The sequence below is a fragment of the Rhagoletis pomonella genome, unplaced genomic scaffold (genome assembly GCF_013731165.1).
Source record: "Rhagoletis pomonella isolate Grant_MI unplaced genomic scaffold, Rhpom_1.0 Rhpom_scaffold_00007, whole genome shotgun sequence".
Taxonomy (NCBI): Eukaryota; Metazoa; Arthropoda; class Insecta; order Diptera; family Tephritidae; genus Rhagoletis; species Rhagoletis pomonella.
Genome location: NW_023458561.1, coordinates 4,738,064 through 4,759,549, shown reverse-complemented (window position 1 = coordinate 4,759,549; position 21,486 = coordinate 4,738,064). Strand labels below are relative to the sequence as shown.

General features: G+C 36.0%; 2 protein-coding genes across 2 annotated transcripts in view; one reads left to right on the top strand and one right to left on the bottom strand.

Moving 5' to 3' along the window:
- Nucleotides 1–21,486, top strand: part of LOC118742263 (zinc finger protein 423 homolog) — a gene marked incomplete in the record, with an annotated part of 513,159 nt that overhangs the window by 133,815 nt on the left and 357,858 nt on the right.
- On the bottom strand, nucleotides 19,077–19,708 carry LOC118743571. The gene is made up of 2 exons (XM_036476337.1): nucleotides 19,364–19,708; nucleotides 19,077–19,293 (listed from the first exon to the last, which is right to left on the bottom strand). Exons 1-2 carry the CDS (start codon nucleotides 19,534–19,536, stop codon nucleotides 19,077–19,079), a joined length of 390 nt encoding a protein of 129 aa, XP_036332230.1. The 5' UTR covers nucleotides 19,537–19,708.

Here is a 21,486-nt window from a genome sequence, read left to right as displayed (position 1 = left end):
TTTTTATGTGGTTTCACCAGTAGTCCAAATCCACACATAGTTTTTTACGCCACAATAAAACTCTTTAGAATCAGAGAAAAGTCGTATCGATAAAAGGAAAAATTTTATTATCGTGTTCACCTAAACAGGAGACCCCAAACTGCGTCAAAAAATTTCTTCCTGGAATTTTTTTGTTGAAAAAATCTATTTTAAAATTCGCGCGCAAATCGTAAAAAAACACTAATTCCAAAATGGCGGATTGTTCCCATATCGCAATTGGGGGAAAAATTTTCATTTTGTGTTCACCTAAACAGGAGACACCTAACTGCGTCAAAAAATTTCTTCCTGGAATTTTTTCGTTGAAAAAATCTAAAGTGATTGGGCTAGTATAGCTGCATACTGTATACATCAAATATCCCGCCCACAATATCATTGCATTCACACTGAATGTGTACATACATGTATACTTACGTATGTACAAGAAAACAAAGAAACCAGCAAAAATAAAAAGATTTCTTATTTATTTAATTATGTATCGCGTACAGGGAAGTCAACTCGCGGGAAATTCCTGCGATTTGCAGGGAACCTCAGTTAAGTTGGCATCGGGGAACGGACAGTTTTTTGCGGAAAATTTGATATGTTACGTTTATAACTTAAAGTAACCAAATTAGACGAATATGTAAACTTTTAACCATTTTTCGCTATTTGGAAGGACATTTTTTCAATTTGAATCATAATATCTCCACAACAAGAGTTTTCCCAGATATAAGCTATATACAAGATGAAAGCTAAGGTTTTGGGCTAGACTTGAGGAAACCTAGAATAAAATCGACTGACCAGTTTTTGAGAAAATTCCCGAAATCTATATATTTAACAGCCCGATTTTTAGGCGATAACGTTATGACATATTTATATTTCATAAACGCAAAAGACAACATTAGATAGCTTGTTTTAGGCCCTTCTACTGATATTGACATGAATGGTATGGAATGAGTAGTGCGGCCTCAGTGATAGTTTAAAAAACTGCCTTTTTTCGAAATTCAGGCACCAGCCACGCCCACAAAGTCATACGAATCGAAACATCCTGGAACAAAGCCTTCCTAGTTTTGTTGGTACTTTAATTCCTGAAAGTTTGAAAAAAATTAAATGAAGATACGTACAGACGCTACACACATCGCAAAGCATCTCCTAGTGGAGACACGAACCAAAACACATTTAGCTCTATATCTTTCCAACAAGCTAGCCGGAACTCAATATACATATCTGTGGTCATAAGCAATAATCGCCTAAGTCGAAAAACCTGAATTCGAGAAAAAGCGCTTTAAAGATTTGGGTTGTAATGTTAACCTTATGGGGAAACCAAAATACTTTCATTTATAACTTTTAAACAAAATAGGTAACGAGATGGGAGTTTCACGTAGACATGGAATAATAGTTGCAGTTGTGCGGTTATTGCGTACGACCACAGATATAAGGTTTCGTTTGAAAGGTATTGTCCTATAGAATAACAGTAAATATGTCGAGTGAGTGTACCCTCATACCTACGGTCACCATCCGTCCTTTATTTTAAAGGACAGTCCTTTATTTTAACCCCCTTTCCTTTATAATTTTTTTCTAAATAAAGGACGCCTTTTGTCCTTTATTTCCTAAACTGTCCTTTAAATCGGCTTTGCATTTTTCAGAGGTAAATTTTTAAACGCAGAATACGAAAAATAAAAATGTCCCTTATAATATATAAAGAAAACTTTCGTCAGTTTGTTTCGCACCCCACTTAAGGGTTTCTATTTAATCGGTAATCTTTGTACAATCTATAAAGCACAGGGAAAGTTGTGTGTCGGTTCTACTGAAAGAGAACAATAAACCCCCTGCTGCACAGTGGTTCACAACTGGCACTAATTCACTTCATTTTTCACTTAATTTGAATAATTTTTATTTTTTTTTTTATGAAAGCTTACAATCTTTACAAGAGACCAGTTGAGCCTGATTTCTGAATTTTAATTTGATTATATTAAATTTTTTAGTGCAAAATGCAGAAAAAGTAGCAATTTTGAAGAAAATGTATTCTCCTGTTCCAGTTAATAAATGTTACATAACAAAAACTAGTTGAAAACAATTTTATGGTTCTCCCAAAACAAAAAATACACAAAAAATTTTATAAAAACATGTTCTTCATAAAAAATATTTTTTTTTTTAGGAAAAGTTGGATAAAAAATGAAGGCTGGAGTGGATTATGAACATTGAGTTCCAATTTTGAATTACTGTGTGTTGGCTTCGTCGTGCAGTATGAATTATGGTAAACGCATTTTGGTAGCAAAGGATGGCGAAGTCCTTGAAAAGGATTTGGCCTCATTTTTCGCTATAGCAGGTGAACTTATACAATTAAATATTATAACTAACTGTTAAATATTTGATTTAAATTACGATATGGGCAAGGTACTCTTATCATACAAGTTGTATGTACGTATTCCCAAAGCATTTTGAAAAAAAATGTCCTGGTTAATATGGTCACCGTACTCATACCCCTTTAAACTGGCAAAAGCAAAAAAACGTTTTTTGCTTCGCAACACTTTAGCCCAATTTTTAAGAATTCGGATAATCATTAATGAAACTTGAATACATTTTCTGAACATACTCTACAAGACCTTTCCAACGATACCTCATATCATTGGACGTCTTGATAAAAACTTCTAAATCTATGTAAGCGAGTCATTTCACTGATACTGTGGCTGCTTTCGTCACTCGCGCGCACTGCCGTGCGCTGTGATTAGTACGTCGGGTATACTCGCGCTGCGACCTAAAAGATCTATTGTGCTTAACCCTAATTGTAGTCACTCCAACCTTAGGTTATTCAAGAAATTAAGCACATTGGAGGGTGCCGTGTTCCAAATATTGGATGGAGAAGACAATCGTTCCCCAAGGTGCAGCAGTCTGCTATTCATGATACGCAGGCAGTCACACAGAATGTGCTCTGAGGTTTCCTCCGCCAGCCCACAGAACCTGCAGTCGGTCTCTACAGAAAGCCCCATTTTGTTCAGATGGTACCTTAACTTGCAGTGTCCTGTCAGGTAGCCTGCGTGAGTCCTAAGACCCTCCCGGCTGAGTTCACGGAGTCTTTCTGAGTTCCTCCTGGAAGGAGTTATGAATTTCTTTGATTGTCTCATTCCCTTTGACTTACGCCAGTGGGCAGCAATCTGAGATTCCTCCCAACTCCTAAGCAGTTCTGCAGTGTATCCTCTAGATGTACCACGGAAACGCTCGGGATCATGCATTCGCGTTTGGGCTCCACGTTTTACGAGATAGTCTGCCCCTTCATTGCCTTCAAACCCTTCATGCCCAGAGACCCACCACAGCGTAACTTTATTTTGGGCTCCTAGGCTATTCAGAAGAGTTTTACAATTGTCCACAAGCCTTGATATCGTTCTAAATGAGTCTAAGGCCCTTAGAGCTGCCTGACTATCCGACATAATATTTACTCTGGCCCCGTTTGTCCTTCTCCGAAGACATTCTCGAACACAGACTTCGATTGTGAAGACTTCCGCCTGGAATATGCTTGGGTATGAGCCCATTGGCAGACTTTTCTGAAACCTTGGCCCAGCACGCCTGCCCCAGTACTCCCGTCTTCCATCTTTGATCCATCGGTATACCATACTTGGGACCCTTTATCAATCATAGATATTATCCCTTTACAGCAGTCCCTTTCAGGAATTCTGACCTTGTAGGGTTTAGGCTGTTACAAACAACCGTCATGTGAACATAGTTATAATACCCTTGTGCACAAGTGCGCTCTGCTATAAAAATATACTATGTAAGTATATTTCTTCAATTTCATTTAATTTTTGGTATTCAAGGGGTATTTGGGGTTTTCAGAAATGAAACTCAATTTTCGAATTTGCAATTTGTATGTAAATTAAAATAATTCACATTAACTTACGCTTTTTACGACATATAATGGCGTTTTATTTTCTACAAAAAGATCTGCCTTTTTGTTTCCCTCTTCTTTGTATTTGTGTGCAGAGGGCAATGAGAAGCCAGCATTTTTCGGTAAAAAAAAATGCCTTAAGTGAATTCGAACCTGCGGTTTCGGAACCAAAAGCGACTGTCTCCACACACATCCATCACATAAGTTTTTCGAAATTGTCGCACTGGTAGGCCACCGCTTTAGCTCATACTAGTTAATGAACTGGTATTTTACTAACTGGTTTGGATTTTTACTGCAGGGTATGGATGTAGCTACATTTGTACGCTTCTTACCCACTCATGTAGCGGATATTCATATACATACATACATATGTATATGTATGTAGATATACCCAATGGGAAAATGGGGAATACATTGCCTTCCTTACCACGAAAGAATTAAGCAGGTAATACGTAACTGAAGACTTGAAGCCATATCATCGAGATAACCGAGTTGTTGCATTCCCAATTCCTGGGATACATTGCCGGATTTACTTTCAGTGCCGCCCTGTGTCCTGTGAAAAATGCCGCCCTTTCATTTGGAAAGTACTGAGATATAATAAAAGTGTATTCTGCGGCGCTGGTAACGCTGCAGCTATGTAGTTATGCATATGATGCGTAGTACGGGAGCGCAGAAACCTTCGGCCCTATAAATTTTTCTAGGCAAAAAGTTAATTTGATGATGATTTAAAAAAATCGAATTTGCCGCATTGGGAGAAAAACACACAAATGTTATAAAAGCTCAATAAATATCGAAAATTTTAGACTAAATATTTTTTTCAACTAAAATTAATATTCCTATCGGAAAGCTCATGAAAAATGTTTTCTGAAGTGGAAAAATAAAATTGAGCCAATCTAATAAAATGAATTAAAATTAAGCAATTGCTGTTTTTTAAGGCTCTAGCCCAGTGCAAGCTTGTTTGGTTTGCCTTTCTTTCTTTAATTTGCTTTTTGGGGCAAATTGCGGCGTGGAACGCTGTCAAAATAACCAGCTGTGTGATTGAAAAGTTGTTGTTACTTTAACATTAAGAATTATTTTCCTAGAAAACTCCAGAATATTAATAAAATTTAAATAATACAGCTCAACACTTTCAGATTTATTTTTACATGAATGCGAATTAATGATTGTATATCAAAGAAATGGTATTAATGCTACATACATACATATAGTCACCTGAAATGCATAAAGACGTAACAAACATCATCGTTGAAATGCAGAAAGTCATAACTAATAAAAAAATCAAAGTTCACTTTTTGTTTTATATGAAGGATTTCATCAAATTACAACTCCCCACATCATTTTATGAAAAAAAAATATTAGTCATGACTCATGACTTTTTCCATTTCATTTACGATGTTTTTACGTCTTTTTTCAGGTAGGATATGTAGACAATAGGAATGTTAATCCCGCGATTTTCGGGATTTGTAATTTGCACTGATGGCAATAATAGAACCTCCCTTTCTTGACCAGTATTGGCTGCAAAACTATCGATGGCACTATCCATAGTATGGATAGTTTTATTTTTTGAGAAACATCGATTGTTTTTGGGCGATAGTCCATAGTTTCGATAGTGCAGGTGCATTTAAAATGTATGATCTTTACTTAAATAAGTGACGCTGTCAGTTGAAGTAAGCAAAATATTTAGAATTTCACGCTTAAGATGAAATATTTATACTTTTTTTTACTTATTTAGGTAATAATAATACCTATTTAGGTATAGTCAGTGTTGGCGGTTCAATGAGTAAGTAGTATTTCGCATACTCTGCACATATTTACATATGTACATGAGCAGCATTTACGAATGTGTTTCATCCTTTTTTATTGTATACAAATATGTATATTTGCAGATACTGGCAAGGAAAATATAATTTCCGATAGTGACAGCGATCAGAGTCTGGTGCAAACTTTTGAAAAGAACTAGAAAGGGACACTCCGACGTTTGGACGTTTTTTGATAAATGTAAAAATGGAAAGGATGCTAAGTGTCGGTCATGTGGGAAAATTTATAAAACCAGCGGTAATACCAGTAATCTTTTTGACCATCTAAAACGTTTTCATCCAAATTACCACAAAATGGATAAATCTTTACTTACAATTGAGAAGTTTTTTTAACAAAGCGGAAACATATGAATCGACGTCGACACGTAAATAATTCCTGGATAGTGCTGTGGTTAAATTCATCGCATCAGATGTTCGGCCGCTATCCATTATGGAAGACAAAGGGCTCGTCCGCTTAGTCAAAACCCTAGATCCTCGTTATCAACTGCCGTCTCGTACCCGCTGCAGTCTGTGCATATGAACAAACTTTTTTGTGATATGAAAACGAAATTTCAGGCCATATTAAATGAAATAGAATATTGTGGCATTACCATGGACTGTTGGACTTCGCGGGCAAATGAAGGGTATTTGACGGTTACATGTCACTTCATCACAAAGGATTTTGCATTGCGTACAGCAGTGCCATCAACCAAAAAACTCCTGGTTGAGGTTGATCACTCTGCTGCAAATATATCAACATCTTTGCGTGCTGTTTTAGACGAGTGGCAAATTGCGAAAAAAGTAACTGCAATTGTAACAGACAATGCATCATATATGCTGAAAGCCTGCGAATTGGTGGAAAAAAGGAATCTGCCATGCTTCGCACATTCTTTAAATCTAGTGGTTTAGGATTGTCTGTCGCAAGACAACGTAAAAGACATTTTAACTAAAAGCAAGCGCATTGTGACATATTTTAAAAGCAGCACCATAGCGTATGAAAAGTGCAGACTTGCTCAAAAAGGAGAAAAATCTTATAGCCTTAAACAAGAATTGGTCACTCGTACCATATGATTGAAAGGATTATACATACTGACAAATGATGCCATATCTGCAGTACTTCTTAATACGTCAAAGGCGCCATCTCCTTTGACCGTGGATGACATAAATGTGTTAAAAGATTTAATTCAAATACCTTCACCTTTTGATCATGCCACCGTGCAGGCGTCGTCAAGCATGTCGGTTCTTCTTCTTTATTGGCGCTGTAACCGCCTAAGCGATTTTGGCCGAGTCCAAAACAGCACGCCAGTAATTTCTCTTCTGTGCTAACTGACACCAATTGGAAATTCCAAGTGAAGTCAAGTCCTTCTCCACCTGGTCCTTGAAACGCAGAGGAGGCCTTTCTCTTCCTCTGATACCAGCATCGCGGCCCACGTTGAATATTTTCAGAGCAGGAGCGTTTCTGTCCATTCGAACGACATGGCCAAGCCAGCGGAGCCGCTGAATTTTAATTCGCTGCACTAGGTCTGTAAAGCTCATACAGCTTATCGTTAAATCGTCTGCGATATTCGCCATCACCAACGCGTAAAGGTCCGTAAATCTTTCGCAGAATCTTTCTCTCGAAAACTCCAAGAGCCGCCTCATCAGATGCTTTCATTGTCCATGCCTCCGCGCCATACACCAGCACAGGCATGATGAGTGACTTATAGAGTGTGATCTTTGTACGACGAGAGAGGACTTTAATTCTCAATTGCCTACTCAGCCCAAAGTAGCACTTGTTGCCAAGAGTGATTCTCCGTTGGATTTCAAGGCTGACATTATTATTAGTGTTTATGCTGGTTCCCAAATAAACGAAGTCGTCTACTTTTTCAAACTTGTAACTGTAACTGTAGATGCCAAGACGCGTATGCTCTGACTGTTTGTGTGATGACAGGAGATACTTCGTTTTGTCCTCGTTCACCACCAGACCCATTCGCTTTGCTTCCCTATCCAATCCCGAGAAGCAGAACAGACGTAGCCCTTGTTTTTACCGATAATATCGATGTCGTCGGCATACGCCAGCAATTGTACGCTCTTGTAAAGTATTGTGCCTGAGCGGTTTAGTTTAGCGGCTCTTATTATCTTCTCCAACATCAGATTGAAGAAATCACACGAAAGGGAGTCCCCTTGTCTGAAACCTCGTTTGGTATCAAACGGCTCGGAGAGGTCCTTCCCTATTCTGAAGGAGCTGGTGGTATTGCTCAACGTCATTTTACAAAGCCGTATTAGTTTCGCGGGGATACCAAATTCAGAAATCGCGGCATAAAGGCAACTTCTCTTCATGCTGTCGAAAGCGTCTTTGAAATCGACAAATAGATGGTGTGTGTCGATCCTACTCTCACGGGTCTTTTCCAAGATTTGGCGTATTGTGAATACCGAGGCAACTGTAGTTAGGGATAAATCGATACCATCAAGGTATTACTCAAATCAGTACTTGTACTTGTATCAAGCAAAGTATCGATACCTACTCAGTATCGGAAAGGAATCGAGTACTTGTACATAGAGCGACGATTTTGCAAATTTTTCAAGGTTATTGAATTTTTTTCACAAAAAATATGCATTTTTACAAGATTATTTATTTTCTAATATTTTTTCATACAAAAACAATAGAATACATTTTTTACCAGACTAATATACATATAAAGTTTTTTCATATAAAATAAGTTTGAGAAAATAACTCCTTTTTTGTTATATTTGCCCAGAAAATCAACATTTCCAAATGTTTTCCTGAAAGGCGAGATTTTGATATACAGGCATGTTCTGAAATTCGAAACTTTGAACTCGACTCGATTTTCCAAATATTTTTTAATTGTATCTGATGAAAAGAGTGAATATTCTAATTGAAAACCGTAAAAGAAGCAGCAGCGATATGAAATAAATCATTTTAATGCGAGACTTGTAAATTTTTGGTTAAAAACAATCGAGAAAATTATCGAAATCGAGTCGATATCAAATTTTCGAATTTTAGAGCATGTCTGATAGTTGTACCTGTTTTTTTAGAAAAGCCTCTAGCAAGGGACAGATGACCCAACAACCGTTATGTATAGACGGGCTTGCTTATATAACTGCGCAAATGTAGTGCGCATATCTTCCCATTCCTCTAATGGGTTGCTTTTCGAAAAAGATGCTGAAGCATAATAAGTTTTGCGCTTCCGATACAAGTACTCTTTTTCGATACCTACTTGGATCGCAGTAAAAAGTATCGAGTAAAAACTACTTGGTAAATTGAGAAAAGTATCGAGTATGTACTCGGATTTACTTGCATCGATTTAGCCCTAACTGTAGTAGACGTCGCAAGGCTTCACGTTTACTTTTACTTGCCCCGTCCATCGCATTTCTTGGATGGCGGTGATGTCAGCCTTTGTCTTCCCGAGGACATCAACCAGCCGGGCAGAGGCACCTTCCCCATTAAGGGCCCGGATATTCCAGGTGCATACCCTTAAATCATATTCCTTTATACGTTTGCCGTGGTCGTCAACAGAAAAAGGGGGTCTCATCCGAGGCTGTTTTCTTCTTTTCATTGGGCGGGGTTTTAACGTGGCGGGACCCAAACCCAGCGCACGCGAAGTTTTACGCCTTCTTTCTTTAGCTCGCTCCCAAACGGGTGTTTGGTTGCTACCCAAAGGATACGTGGATATAAATATCCGGACGTTGTGAGCTGCGATTTGAACCGTATGCACAAGAATCGCTTCTGGCCACTCCCAGGTGAATGGCAGTCAAAAGTTTTCCACTTCTGCGCACGGAACCTCCTCCTCGGTTACGGTATCTCTAATAATACCTATTGTAAGTTGCCTTTTGCGAAGTCTAGAGGATTCTAAAAGTATGACAAAGACATCAGATCGCCTAAAAAAAGACTGTCCAGATACGAGGAGCGTATTGGCTACGCTATTGGATCCAAGGTTCAAGAAAGAGGGATTTTAATCTACGTTTAATGCAGTAGAAGCAGTGAAAATTTTAGAAAATGATCTAACTGCTTTCAATAAAGAATTTTCAACATCTGTTTCTCTGGAAACTGAAATCATAGAACCGTCAACTTCAACTAATACGCAGGCCAAATATCAGCAGCCACTTTTTAAGTATATTGAAAATAAAATCACCAACAAGGTGAGAAACAATAGCGCTGATGCAATTATTTGCCTTCGGCAATACATGGAAACCCCAAATGCTCCTCAAGAAAGTGATCCGTTGGAGTTCTGGAAGGTAATGACAATAAAATTGTATTGTGACATGTAATATTATTCGAAACATTTATTATTATGCCTTACAGTGCAACCCAAGAGAATCAGCTGCGTTAAAATCGTCTGCGAAACTATGGACACGATATCGAACAGAAAGTATCGATATGGTACTCATTTAATGTATCGCTTTAAAAATATCGGGTACCCATTAATATCGGAATAAAAAGACTCGATATTCCAAATATCGATACCGAAATCCAAAAAATATCTGAATATAGGTATCGTATATGGGCCGCTGTGGTGTAATGGTTAGAAGTGCGCAAAGCTTGAAAATTAAAAACAGCTTCCTATTAAAACAAAATCGCCGTTCAAAGTCGACATAAAACTGTAGGGACCCCTTTTGTGCCACAACATTAGCACAATGCAAACGGCGAGCTACCGACCACAGCTGTCAAATTATTTTAACACGTACTTTTATGTATATAATTATATTTTGGCGGCGACCGGGCTTAGCGACGACTGTGGTTGTGGCTAGATTAGATCTATTTTTATTTTTCCAGCGACAGATAAGGTTCTGCCTCTTCTTTTATGTCAAACTCATACAAATGTATCATGTCGCTGCCCGTTCAAAAAAATCATGTCGTCATCGACAAAGCGTTTATATAATGAAGGTAACAAATTGGAAGCTGTCCTTTTCGTCCTTTTCAATGTGTTCAGAACTTAAGGCGCACGCGACAAATCGCAGGAGAATCTCGGTCAAACACTAACATATTGTGTAACAACACGTAGAGATTGTGGTGTTGACTTAAAACATCGAAGTTGCGGGTTCAAATTCCACCACATGCAATCCTAACTATATTACAAATTTCTGCTCTTTAAAGCCCAATTTATATCGGGAAGAATTGTTAATAACATTTGTAATGTGAGTTTATGACATTCGATACGATACTAGGGTTCTGGTATTCGATTCTAAAAAATATCGTTTTAAAACTATCGAGTAGAAAATATCGGTATCGAATGCCAAAACTATCGATATGGTATCGTATCGTATCGAAATTCATGTCCCTATGCGAAACGATTCCTATGCATCCCAGCAACTTCAACAGAATCGGAAAGAATGTTCAGCAAGGCCGGCATTTTAATTTCAGATAGAAGGGCCTCTCTGAAACCAAAAAATGTAGATATGCTCTTATTTATGAACAAGAACTTTTCGGATAATGAATAGACTAGTAATACCAAATTGCTGTGTTCAGAATAAAAATAGCAACAAATGATCTCAAAAAAAATCATTTACTTTAAAATGTTTTCACAAAGTGAAGTTGTGTTATAAGAGTTTATATGTTCTGTTTAATTGCTTTTTTTATACCCGAGCGCACATGTGCACAAGGGTATTATAACTTTGTTCACATAGCGGTTGTTTGTAACAGGCAAAACGAATCGAGATAGATATAGACAAATGTATACATAAATGATCAGAATGAAAAGAGAAATCGATTAAGCGGTGACTGTCTGTCCGTCCGTCCGTCCGTCCGTCCGTCTGTGCACACGATAACTCGCGTAAAAATTGAGATATCTTAACGAAACTTGGTACGTGAACTTCTTCGGATAATAACCACGCCACCTCCCATATAGCGGTAATTTTAAGAAATACGAAAACTGCGATATTTTAGTAACTACTGAAGATAATTCACTCAAAATTGATATTTGCAATGAGTTTTAGACGACAAATAAGAATATTACAAAATTCTGGCAAATGGGCGTAGCCACGCCCACTTATGGTTACATGTGTATATCTTGGTAACCGCTACACCAATTTCTTCCAAACTTGGCACAGTTGTTGGTCCTGGTACAGCATACCAACTGGCCTTTCTAAAATCGGACAATAACCACGCCCACATCCCATATAACGGTAATTTCGAGAAATACAAAATCTTCGATAAATCAGTAAATATTGAAGCTAATTCATTCAAAATTGATGATTGCAACAATTCTTTACCAAGAAATGCGTTTATGACAAAATTTTGGAAAATGGGCGTAGCACCGCCCACTTGTGATCACATATATGTCTCTCGCTAACCGTTCTAGCAATTTGTACCAAGCTCGGTATGGTTATTGTGCTTGCCACATGAAAGCAAACCGTTGAAAATTGTTGAAATCGGACTAAAATTGAGGCCGCTTTTCATATAACGGTAAATTTCAGATATGCTTGAAATTTCAATATTTCGAAAGTTAAGGACGCTAATTTACTTAAAATGTATACACCCCGGCTTATCATGTAGCGGTAGCTTTCGGAAAGGTGGAAAACATATATTTAATACTTGCGCCGGGTATTTAATGTTCGGCTCCGCCCGAACTTAGACTTTCTTACTTGTTTAAGTTAAAACTTCTCAAATAAAAGCAAACGTTGAATACTGCTTTCTATTTTCTATTAGTTACATATACTCGTAAATTACATGTTTGTTTATATATTGTATATTTTATCTACATATGTAAATAATTTATACATTTACATATATTATGGGTATCCGCGTAAACCTCGTAAATAAACCGATTTTCCATACAAAATTAAGTAAGTTTACGAGGTTTACATGGTTACGAGGCATTTACGCGTTTTCATTTCGTTCGGAGTTGAATTGCGCCTATATATACAATAAAATAGTATACGATAGTATACGATACTATCGAAAATATCGATAGTATTTTTCAAACTATCGAAAATATCGAATGGCGCCACCATCGATAGTTTTGCAGCTCTATTGGCTATATTTCTTTTTATACCCGAGCGCACTTGTGCACACGTAACGGATGTTTGTAACAGGCAAAACGAATCGAGATAGATGTAGACAAATGTATACATAAATGATCAGAATGAAAAGAGAAATCGAAAAAGCGGTGACTATCTGTCCGTCCGTCTGTCCGTCCGTCTGTGCACACGATAACTCGTGTAAAAATTAAGATATCTTAACGATACTTGTTACGTGTATTTCTTTCGAGCGTAGGACAGATGGTATTGAAAACGGGCAAAATCGGACAATAACCACGCCTACCTCCCATATAAAGCTAATTTTCAGAAATACGAAAACTGCGATATTTTAGTAACTACTGAAGATTATTCACTCAAAATTGATATTTACAATAATTTTACGATTAAAAATACGAATGTTATACATTTTTGGAAAATGGGTGTAGCCACGCCCACTTATGGTTACATATGTATATCTTGGTCACCGCTGCACCAATTTTTTCCAAACTTGGTACAGTTGTTGGCCTTGGTACAACATACCAAATGGCCGAAAATTTTTCAAATCGAACAATAACTACGCCCACATCCCATATAACGGTAATTTAGAAAAATAGGAACCCTTCGATAAATCAGTAAATACTAAAGCTAATTTATTCAAAATTGATGCTTGCAACAATTCTTTACCAAGAAATATATTTATGATACAATTTTGGAAAATGGGCGTGGCACCGCCCACTTATGATCACATATACATATGTATATGTCAGTAACCGTTGTACCGATTTGTACCAAACTCGGTATGGTTATTGCGCTTGCCACATAAAAGCAAAACTTTGAAAATTATTGAAATCGGACTAAAACTACGGCCGCTTTTCATATAACGGTAAATTTAAGAAATGCTTGAAGCTTCAATATTTCGAAATTTAAGGACGCTAACTTACTCAAAATTGATACTAAAAACAATCCCTTGAAAAGCATTGTGTGGAATTTTGGTAAATGGCCGTGGTATCGCCCACAGATGACTATATAAGTTTATCTCATTATGTCTAACTGAACGTTCTATCGAAGATGTTTAAAATGGGGGTAAAACCATCCTGGCTTACCATGTAGCGGTAGTTTTCGGAAAGGTGGAAAACATATACATATTTAATACTTGCACCGGGTATTAAATGTTCCGCTCCGCCCGAACTTAGACTTTCTTACTTGTTTATTTAAAGCTTTCTAAACCGACACGCGACACATTACTTTCCACTTTCCCACTGGGTACCTAAATAGTACGTATATATGTACGTCAGTTAAAGATACATACTAATGAAAGGAGTTTGAACAAAACATGCTTGCTAGCTTATGTGTGTGCGTGTGTGAATGCAGCTTCCTTTAATAGCTGACAATTAATTACATATTTGTCTTACAAGACAAACAGTTAAAACTTGAAATTTAATTCGTACTAAAACAACCATATTCTCGTTTCATGCCCGAGGACAGGGAATGCATTAATCCATTACTACAGTAAAGTGGCCAGCGGAGCTTTTGGAAATTCGTCGTAATACCGCATTTGAAGAAACATAAATTACTTGCTGCAAATGTCTAGAAACGTACTATATGCATAACTATGTACGCATGTAAATATATACATAAGTATGTATGTACATGTCTATAGACTTTTGCATGTGTCAAAAGCCTTAGCATTGAGTACCGGATGGGACCGACAATAAATAACCACTGAAAGACCAAAGTAAATAAGTATTTAGTAACTTTCTGATTTGGTAACGAAAATTTCGCGTGCTTGCAATTTTGCTTCTTTTTACGTGGTGCTTACCTTTTCGCCCAGGAGACTTTGCGGTTAAGCTTCTTATTAGTATATATGTATGTACATAAATATAAACATTCAAATGTACATACATACATATGTAGTATGCGGCCGAAATTTTATAACTACGTTGACATGCTTTAGTGTATAACGAGATAATTTCAGCTATCCTTCTCCTTTCCGCCGGCTGTTGTTTGGTTTAACAAACATCTTAAAGATTTAATCTTTTTTCTTGTAAATCACAAAAGTAAGTATAATAAAAATAAACAGTAGCGGTGAATTGCGGCTTTCTCGCTCATTTGATTTCTTCATTTTTGACTGATTACACTTAAAACATGAATGGGTTCACGCTTTTTAAAAACAATAAAGTACTTTATGTGCCTGGAAATAAATAGTAGTGGCGGCAAATGTCAGATTTTACCGTACGTTGGCACTGTTGGAAGCTTTCAAGACGATAACTGCTAGTAACCTGCTTTCCACACTTAAATCCGATACGTGCATTTCCTAAAAGAGCGGCGTTACTTAAACAAAGACCTCCAACGGTCACAAGTTTTTAATTTTTGACATTACACATGTGCTTAAACATTTATGTATGTAAGTACATATGTATGTAGACGAATATGTACATATGCTAGTATTATGTATGCATATATGGATTGTAGTTGGGGCAATTTGAGAGGTGAAGGTATCTCTGTTATCTTACATATTTAGTGCTTTTCGCACTAAATCTAGTGCTTTTCTTTATTCAAAACGCGAAAAATTTTGAGTTTGGTGCGTTTTTTGGTGCTTTTTTTTAGTTTGACGACACCAAATATGCAAATCTCAAAAAAATGAAAATTAAATTTATAGGTAGCAATTGGAAGTTTCGTAAGGTATTTTACAAAAATGGAAACAAAATCATGGCACAATGACAATCATAACCTAGACAATCATAACGAGCATATATTTGTCAAGGGTGAGAAAATACCTTTCCAATGATACTTCACTAGTCTAAATCGGAATAGTTTAGGTTCAGTTATTTAAGTTTTTCTTATACCAATCTTTGAAAAAAGATAAAAAAACAGCATCAAAAATCTCATTATTACGATTCCGCTGAACATTTTTTTACATGTTTTTCAAATACTTTTATGCAAATTTTTTAACCTTAAACCGTTTTGTCATTTGAGGGGATTTCTTTCAAACAAATCTTTAAGAAACTATTTTTATTCATAAAAAACTCCACTTTTGGAGGTATTTTCAAATCGGACCAGCTCACGTAAATCCTAATATTTATCCGAAATATTTTGGTGGGAGTTTAAAATATAATAGATTTTATAATTCCGATGGAAACCTAGTACCGATTTTTTTTGTATGTTGTATGTTGTAGTGACATCATTGGCAGAACCAAAACTGATTTTTCCACTGAAAAATCCTGGTGGAAAAAAGTTCTGCAAAGAAGTTCTTCTTAATATGGCTTGGTCAACTGCTGGCATCGGAACATGCATAGGCAGGGCCGTCGAGAGAAAACTCGGGCCCGGGACTTAAACATTACGGGCTTCTATTTATAAAGTGTATAATATTAAAATCATATGGCCGAAATCACCGAAAACGAAACCGAGAGGAACAATTTTTTTTTTATCAGGTTTCGCAGATTTTTGATAATATCTGGGTCATACATATTCTGAGGTATCAGACAATATAAATATTAACACGAATCTCCTTCTCCCAAATTTGAAAATTCACTTAACACTTTGGCACCTTTAAATTTATGAAAATTTAAAAAGCACAACATGAACTGTTGGCTTCGCCAAATTCAATCGCTTCGCACGGCTACCGCCACCATTTTTTGCATTATACTTGCTTCTCTTCGATTGCCTTGTATTACTTTCAAAGTAATACTCTGAAGTTAATAAAAAACTATTCGAAAAAAAATAATCAGTTATTAACTTGCTTAAGGAAAATAAATTCGGCACAATTTTTTAAGGTAATTCCCAAAATATCTAAAGTTTCCTATACTCTTCATTATCCATGTGTTTTCGCTGCAAAACTATTTGTAACGTAAGTCGTTTTAATAATTGAATTTTCGGGTAAAATTATTTTTTATTTTGTTTTAGTTAGAGATAAGGCTCATTTGAAATGAACATTGTAAGCTATTCATCGTGCTATTGACCTATAGTTAAAATTTATGATCTTTTTAACTCCAGAAAATAAAAATTACGTAGAAAAATAAAAAAAATGCGATATTTATATTATTTCAAAAAGGAACGAAGCCGAAAGAAGCAAAATAAGAAGCTTAAAGAATGAGAATACTTTCTGAATAAATAGAAAAAATCTATTAGAATTATTTCAAGTATTTTTCTACTACTATTATTATCCTTCAAAATGCACTCTCGGATGGTGCTTTACGATTTTTCCTTCAAGAGTTACGACCAGTTAAACTGCCATGTCCTCGAATCTAACATCGCCAAACCAAGCGTATGCTTTCTAACTCATTACGTCATCTTTCAATAGCTATAATTTCTGTAGGAAAAATCGTAAAGCACCACTCGAAGGCGCATTTGTAAGGGTAAGAATACTACTAAATGGCATAGATCAAGCAAAATTGGCCATTAAAGCCGTTTTTCGTGTACTTAATCGCGAGAAACCTCAATATCTTGGAGCAATTGTGAGCTCGAGCTCGAGTTCTAAGCAGAAAATTACTTCTGAAATGATCTACAGCTTCACAGCAATAGAAACTTTGAAATATTTATTCATAATTATCATGTTCTTAATTTCTTTGGATTACATGTCAAATCGCAAGACTACTGAATTGCTGCTACTTATTGCATAAAACAGACTACAAGCCATTTAAAAACCGAATTCTAATATACACGTATGTATGTATATCGCACAGGTAACGTAACAGTCTTTTCCTGTAACGTAGCAGTCCGACTATTTTTTTGCAAATATTGACCTCGAAATTAATTTTATCAGTTCAATAAATACGTAGTTCTTGAGTTATATAAGCAGAGCAGACTTTTCGATAGTATAAAGCAGCTTTAAAAAGTACTACAAAAATTTTAATGTCAATGTTAATTTTAACAGTCCGCTGTTGAAACATTTATAACTCCTAAACAACAGAAGGTAAAATATATTTTAGGTAAACATACGTATATTAAATATTGCCACATACTTATGCTTTCAGATGCAAAAAGAAAAACTATCCGAAAATTAAATTAAATTAAATTAAAATTGTAACAGTACGCTTTTTGGGCCATATGATCATTTTCTTCAATTTATCTAGTCAAACGCAATCAGTAGGAATCGGAATATATTTATAATATTTATAATAAAAGCCTATAATGAAGGAGCAATTACATTGTAAAAATAATAATAATAAGTTATGGTTCTGATATTTCGGGCCCCTTAAGAAGCCCGGGCCCGGGGGTATTCCCCTCTTTCCCCCCTCTCTCTAGACGGGCCTGTACATAGGACTTAAAAAACAATATCTCAACTGGATACAAATATTTCACTCAAAAAAAATTTTTGAAGTGAAACTTCTTAGGCGGCGGTATCGCAGGAATGGAGAGTGAAATTTTTAAAACTGAAAACGTTACATGAGTGAAAAGGAAGATATACACTGAGGGAAAAAAATATTAAAATCAAATAGAAACGTAATTGATAGAGCTCTTGATATTCGATTAATCGAATATTCGAATTATTCGAATATGATGCTATTCGAATAGTGAAATTCGATTAGCAGTATTCGAATAATCGCTCACTGTCGATTATTCGAATAACCTGCTCGTAGTCAATTATTCGAATAATAACTGGTGCTCGATTATTCGAATGTTGAAATGTGTGTAGGTATCATGTATGAATAAATATGTACACATTTAAATAAATTGCAATGTAGGAACATAAGTTTGTTTTGAGAAAATTTTGTAATTATTCAGCAACAATATAAATGAACAGGTTAAAAAATCACATAAAATGCATTTTACCTTCTAAGAGGAATAATTAAGTTATCAAAATGGACACATATCTGTGAAGAAATGCTTATTATTATACAGGAATGTAAGAAGGCTAACATTTTGCGGTGACAAACAACTTCTACGTGGCGTGACAATATTCCCAGCAATTGAAAAAGTGCGTACGGACTCTGCCGATGTAGCTGGTATGCACAAATATCTTGCGGTTAATTTGAAAAGTTCCGGATAAATAGCACGGTAATTTTTCCACCATGTTAGGGGATGAATGTTGTGACCGAACTGAGGTTCAGCCAAGTAAGAGTCGATTTGTGACATAACATTATTTGTTGGGATTTCACCATCAAACAAAAAATCCAAGTCGGTATGTACTACGCTGTCTGTTTCTTAGTTATTGACATTGCTTACTTGAAGTTGGCTTCTGATAAAGTCATAAACCTTGTGTTTTGTTTGCGAATCTTCATCGTTAAGGTTCTTATATCTGGGGTCTAAAAATGAGGAAATTATTGGAGCTGAAACTTTTTCTAAAACACAACCCATATTGAACCTTTCAAAAAGGTAATTAGGTGCAGTTTCTTTGAATATATATTTATTTGCATCATCTTCCGACGATGCGGCCATGTGGTTTTTAATAAGACGGTGTATTAAAGGTCGCACTAAAGACAATGTCACATTTTTGCCACCACATAGCACTGCAGTCGCTTTATCAAAACATGTAACATGTTACTTGGGATTAGGCGTGTCACTCCACGAGATATCAATTCCTGACGTTCAAATGTGCAGTCATGAACGGTGTCGTGCTTTTTTCTCTTACGGCCACCCGAGGTGCTCGCCTGCGTTTCAACGCATTCACCACTTGTTGCATCGATATTCGTGTCCGGTGTTCTACATATGTGTAACAAGCTTGTGCTCTATATTTTACTTATAACTTATATTTTTCTTTATTTGTACTTACATGCCACCACCACGAATCGGTTCCTTCTTATGGACTTGTTTCAAGTGAGTGCTTAGCGAGGAAGTGGAGTGGTGGAAACTAAGGACTGCTCCACAAATGGAGCAGGTAACTTGCTTACCATCACTGCATTTCGTAAAAAAACTCCACACCCAACTTAGTTTTCTTGCACTCATGTTCACAAAAACACACAAAATTTATAAATTCTTATTTTTTTTTTACAAATAACACTTATTACAACGATCGAATATTCGATTTTAAGAAGGTATTCGAATAATCGTAGCTTTGCGACTATTCGAATAATCGAAGAGAATCAACTATTCGAATAGTAACATTCGATTTCCAATCGTACAAACAATTGCCATTCGAAGTTCGAATATTCGAATAATCGAATTATTCGAACAATTTCAAGAGCTCTAGTAATTGATCTTACTATAAACGTCAACGAAAGTACTGTATATTGGTAAATATTCAATTCATTGCGCGCATATTAAAATGACCGCGTCCGTACTGAAAAAGTATCCGTGAAGTGAATAATCAAGACAAAAACTAAAAAAAATAAAAATTTATTTGCATGTTGCCTGCAGTGGAATTCGAACTCGACCATCTCCGGATATCACCAACTTGTGGCATGCATCTTTGCGCACTCAGCTACACCCAGGCATATAAATTTGCTTTTAAATGTTGAATAACTATCAACACCACAGCACGCGATTTTTACTATGTATGTATGTGTGTGTTGTCACCGCTCCCAGAGCGGCGCTCTGCATGCTTGGGGTGCGTACCCTGCAGCAAAATTTAGAGACATTCTGGCAAAGCGCTAGTTCCGCCCTACAAATTTCAGAACTGTCTCTGAAATACTGCAAAAGGGATGCAGAGCTGGGCGGTTGAAACTCATGTGGTGCTAGCTGCGCTGTTATGAGACCCTAAAACTAATAGCAAACTGTTTTCGTTTATTTAATATGTAATTCTCTAGTTTATGGGATAACCGCTAAAATATTTACAAAAATGTCGTTATTGGTAACATTAATGTCATTTTTATACATCTAGGTATACATACGTACGTATAAAATTTAATGCAAAATATAACCATACAATTTAGTTAAGCTACACTTAACAGCAAAAGTCCCCGTACACCATTTCCTTTTTAAGTAGGTATTCACATTATATTGAGAGCTAAAGTTCATTTGTTATTATTTTATAAAAAAAAATTTATCATGCTTAAGAAAAAATCACATTAACCCAATTTTCAAGCTTTATACAAATCAAAGGAAAAAGCAACGATTTTTCATCAAAAATGTCGACCTTTTAATCAGATTAAAAAAAAAATAAACAAAAGTGGTAAACAATCTCACTTTGAAATGGGGGTGCTATTGATACGACTAGAATCCCGGGATTTTCGGGATTTGTAAATCACACTGGTGGCAATAATAGAAATGCTTTATGTTGAACAGATTTGGCTATATTTCTTTTGTTAATTTAATATTTAAAATTTTTTTTTATAAATGTGTATCTCAATATACAGATAATATCTTGCGGCAAGAAATTTTGCACACAAAAAAAATCAATATATTCGTCAAACCAAGGGCCAAATATAGTAAAATTGCGTTCCTAATTTTTTTCTCTGACGTCAGGATTTTTTAAAAGAACTTTGAAATTTGAAAGATATGAGTAATTTAAAAATTGCAATGTAATATACTTAAAAAACCAGTATGGGTATCAAATGAAGGAGAAGATTCTGTAGAGTTAAAACACATTACATTTTTTCATAATTTTTTCCTTGAATATCCTTGAAATTTTTCAATACTTATTTTTGAAAAAAAATATATGTTACGGACTAACTTTATTAGCTTAAAAAAAATAGATTAAAGGGGCATTTTCAATGCCTATTCGTCCTTGTGAACCCAAAAAAAAATATGTGGTACCCATACATTCGTTTTACATTGCACTGAATTTTTATACCCGAGCGCACTTATGCACAAGGGTATATTAATTTTGTTCACATAACGGTTGTTTGTAACAGCCAAAACGAATCGAGATAGATATAGACAAATGTATACATAAATGATCAGGATGAAAAAAGAAATCGATTAAGCCATGTCTGTCTGTCCGTCCGTCTGTCCGTC